The 4,477-nt window shown below is 53.5% G+C and overlaps 1 protein-coding gene across 1 annotated transcript in view; it reads right to left on the reverse strand.

Annotated features, from left to right (window-relative positions):
• PTPRS (protein tyrosine phosphatase receptor type S) overlaps window positions 1-4,477 on the reverse strand; it is a 124,163-nt gene that overhangs the window by 63,964 nt on the left and 55,722 nt on the right. Inside the window, exon 5 of the mRNA XM_031064009.1 lies at window positions 1,460-1,648. Coding sequence (XP_030919869.1) covers window positions 1,460-1,648 — 189 coding nt within the window. The remainder of the gene's footprint in view (window positions 1-1,459; window positions 1,649-4,477) is intronic.

Raw genomic sequence — 4,477 nt, forward strand, 5'->3', positions numbered from 1 at the left:
CAGAACTGATTTCTCCAGGGCCAGCAGAGACCTGGGCAGGAGCAGGTGGTTATCACTTTACTGAAGAAACTGTGAAAGGTCTAACATGAACAAACCAACTCCAGCTGCCTCACCAAAGCCTTCCCTCTGCCTACAACAATGCCTTTTTTTTGCCAAAGAATCCTTAAAAATGAACCAGGGACACCTTTCCTCTAGGCTGGGTCAAAGCAGTCAGCCCCAGCAGTTTGTGAAAAGGATTATTTCTTGGGTTAGTTTTTGTCAAAAGGTAGAACTTGCAAAACTTGTTTCATTTTTGCAGCGATCAATGGAAGAGTTTTATCAGTAGTACTCAAAAATAAGTCCACCTATGCCCTGCTTGCACACACTCTCACACAGAGAACTGGCAGATTTAACAAGTACAAAAACAGCTCCTGAAACGTGAATATTAAGAGATGTCACGTTGCCACACACACAAAACAGCAAACAGAAAACAAACAAGAGAGACAGATGGACAAGCAGATGGGGAAAGATGGAAAACTGACAAGAGCCACAGAGCTGGGGTACATCTGTTGCTGGAGATGGACTCCACGGGCAGAGGCACCGAGGGGTCACTCCAGAACATTCCCAAGAGCTCTCCAGGCGACGCTGGGGACATCCTGCAGGAGCCGTTCTTCACCACCAGCTCTGAGGGGCTCTGCTCACACCATCGTGCTGGACAGCCAGAGGCTGCCTGAGCCCCTACACCAGGTGTGTGTGGCCTAAAAAGCCGTGTCTGCCAGGGTGGTTCTGTGCTCCTCTGGCAGTTCTTGCTCTGAGGAGCAAATCCCCGCCCAGGCAGGCCCCAGCTTCCACTGAGTATTGTGATCCAGGGAGCACATGTGGATGGGCAGCCCTGCTGTCATTCCCCTCACGCCAGCTGGGCAGCAGAGAAGACCAGGAGGGCTCAAAGTGGAAACTCCAACCCCTCTTGGTGTAAAAACCAAAAAACTCAAACTGCCCAATCCACAGCAGTGGGGCCTGCATCTCTCAGCCCTCCCTTCTGCTTCAGGACCCTCTGAAGCCATGATATTTTCTGAAAAATCCTTTCCTTAGGATTTTTTCTCCTGAGAAGCTGAGAGGCCTCAGGAACAAAATGCAAACAATGGTCATCTGCTGCTGTGGAATGCAACAGGTGCATCTGTGATTGGTCTCATGTGGTTGTTTCTAATTAATGGCCAATCACAGTCCAGCTGTCTGGACTGTCTCGGTCAGCCACAAGCCTTTGTTATCATTCTTTTTCTATTCTTAGCTAGCCTTCTGATGAAATCCTCTCTTCTATTCTGTAATATAGTTTTAACATAATATGTATCATAAAATGATAAATCAAGCAAATAATAAAACAACATTCTTGTCTCTTCCCTCATCCTAAGACCCCCGTGAACACCACCACAAGTCCCCTCAGGTCTGTATCAGCTCTCACCTCGTGCAGGGTGACCCTTACCTGATCTCAGCTGCTTTATCCTGCCGTTGCTGGCGCTGGGGTCCACGGGCAGGAAGTCCTTGAACCAGGTGATCTCGGGGTCGGGGTTGCCGCTGGCTGCACACAGCATCGTGGCCGTCCGCGTGCGCTCCACCACCTTCAGCTGCGGCCCCATGTCGATGTTGGGGAAGCCAGGGGGCAGCTGGTCCTCTGGGGGATGGAGAGCAAAGGGAAGGGCTTCAACAGGGGCCAGGGTGCAGTGGAACAGCCCAAGGAAAGCGGCACTGCCCCGTGCACTGAAAGCTCAAACACCGAGTGCTCCAGGACGGCAAACGCGTGGCACGGTGAGATTTACCAGCTTGTGCATTTTGGGGGGTTATTTCAGTGTCCCACGGGATTCTACATTTAAGTGAAACCTTTTAAAACCCTTTGGGGAATAGCAGAATAGAATTAGAGAGCCATTAAGGTTGGGAAAGGCCTCCCAGATCCCCAGGTCTACCATGTCCTCAAGTGCCACGTCAACTCATTTTTTGAACACATCCAAGGATGGTGACTCCACCAGGCAGCCTGTTCTATGTTTATTCATATCTATGTTCTATGTTTATTCCCTTTCTCAGTGAATAAATGTTTCCTGATACCCAACCTGAACAATTTGGAGCAACTTGAGGCCATTTCCCCTTGTGCTATCACTCGTTACCTGGGAACACAGAGAACCCCACACCTCTTGTGAGGGAGCTGCAGGGAGTGAGAAGGTCCTTCCTGGGGTCCCTTTCCTCCAGGCTGAGCCCTCCCAGCTCCCTCTCCTGCTCCTCACAGGATTTGTGCTCGAGTCACCGTGCCAGAGTTTCTGCAGGTGCTGCGAGGAAGCTCTGCCAGGGCAGGGCTGGCACTGGCTGGGCAGAGCTGAGGCTGTGTGGGCATCCCTGCACTGCCCACAACCCCTGAGCTCTGATCCCTGCACTGCCCACAGCTCGGAGCAGCCACAGGTAACAGGAGCCTTCTCCTCCAAACCCCCCAGCACAAGAGAAATACTGGAAGAACCCACGTGGAAAAAGCTGTCAAAGACAGTGGGACTGGCAGAGAAAGGAGAGGAAAATCTCCTCCTTCAGCTGCAGCGACCAGAGGGGACACACACAACAGCAGCATGCCAAGTGCTGTCAGCCAGGGTGTGATTTTTGGATTATTAATTCTGAGTGCTGCTGCCCTCCAAGAACAGTGGCACCAGCGCCCAGCAGAGAGGCTCAACTGAGCTTCAGCTGAGCTTCCTGCTCCTCTCAGTGCTGCTCTTGCCTTCACTAATGAGGGTGAGGAGGGCAATCCCAGCAATGCTGACTAATTTGTGGTAGCTCCTATGAAACCCCAGCGCTTCCCCAGCAATACCCGACCCAGCCCCTCACTCCCGGGATGTGTTTCATCTCACCAAAGTGCATTTTTTCCCCCAGAACACGTTTGGGGGAGGGCAGCTTGGCAGGAGGATGCCAGCAGCAGGGTGAGGTTTGGGAGGGATCCTCTGTCATCTCCAATGAGCCGTGTCAGGGAATCACAGCCCTGGGAGTCTGTGGCATGGAATCCATCCCAAAACAGGTGAGGGAACAGAAGGGAAATAATGCAGGGAATTAAAAAAAGGTGGGATTCCTAAAAAATGAACATCCATCACAACCAGCCCCCCAGTGACACCGATGGGAGCTCTCACAGTGGCACTGAGATGGGGCTGGCCTTGGCTGGGAACAATCCTGCCAACTGCAAACACACCCAGAGCTTCTTTCCTAGGGCTGGCACATGATGGATCAGGAGGAATGGAGCCAAATACAAATGGCACAGCCCAGAGACAGCAGGACAAGGGAGAAACCCAGCGGTGGGTGCCTTTTCATGGAACCCCAGAGTGGTTTAGGCTGGAAGGGACCTCAGAACCCACCCAGTGCCACCCCTGCCATGGCAGGGACTCCTTCCCCTGTGCCAGGTGCTCCAAGCCCTGTCCAGCCTGGCCTTGGACATTCCAGGGATCCTGGTGCTGCTGTGGGCACCCTGTGCCAGGGCCTGCCCACCGTCCCAGGGAGGAATTCCTTCCTGTATCTAATCTGAACCATCACTCTTCCAGTTTAAAGCTGTTTTGGTGCATCTGAAGCACCTCTAAACCAGAATTTTGAATCATAAACTGGGGCTGTTCCCACACATCTCTAACCAGGGACTGACCCAGCCCTCTGAGCTCCTGGGCTGTGCTGGGGCCCTGCAGGACCCCCCCAGACCGAGTGTTCCTGCAGCCCCCAGCCCCCAGAGCGCTGTCAGGCCGGCAGAGGGGCTCTGGGAGTTGCTGTGCCTGTGCACAGCTCTCAGGCAGGCTTTAATGGCCCTCCCTCCCCTGCTCTCCCCCGGCAGCCGTGGGAGGGTGAGGAGCCAGAGCCGCATTGGCTGCAGATGACATCACTATTGATCCCTGCTTTCCTCCTGCTTTCCTCCTGCTCTCCTCCTGCTCCCCTGTGATGCTGCTCCACCTGCCTGCAGCCCCTGCCCCTTCGTGCCAGGAGCCAGCTCGGGCACAGGGGGAGCAGCCCTGGTGGGGTGTGTGTGTGTGTGTGTGTGTGTGTGTGTGTGCTGGGGGAGGCCCGTACAACCATCATTACCGAGTGCTTCTAATTAAACAAAAACGTTCATCTCGCAGCACAATGTGCAGAATTCCTCTGAGTTTAATTAAAACAACTGCGACTGGAGGCGTGATCAGATTTGAGGATCAGATGAGCAGGGGAAGCATCTCTGAACATCACAGGCTGCTCCCATTCAAAGGCTCACATTTCCTTCCTCCCAGGGAAGTGGAACTGCTCCATCCCTACCAGCTGGGTTCCCTGTAACAATGCAGTTACAGCCTCATTGCAATCCCCCAGGACATGCACACACGTGCCCTGCCACCCTCCCCACCCATCCCCAAACACCCCCAGAGCTGTCCCTGAATAAACAAGGAACGGTTCTGGTTGTGAAATCCCCTCCTGAAAGCAGCTCAGGCAACTGCAGGAACAAAAGAAGCAGGAAGAAGCTGGAGATGCT

This window comes from Geospiza fortis, unplaced genomic scaffold, assembly GCF_000277835.1.
Source record: "Geospiza fortis unplaced genomic scaffold, GeoFor_1.0 scaffold299, whole genome shotgun sequence".
In the NCBI taxonomy this organism is placed as follows: domain Eukaryota; kingdom Metazoa; phylum Chordata; class Aves; order Passeriformes; family Thraupidae; genus Geospiza; species Geospiza fortis.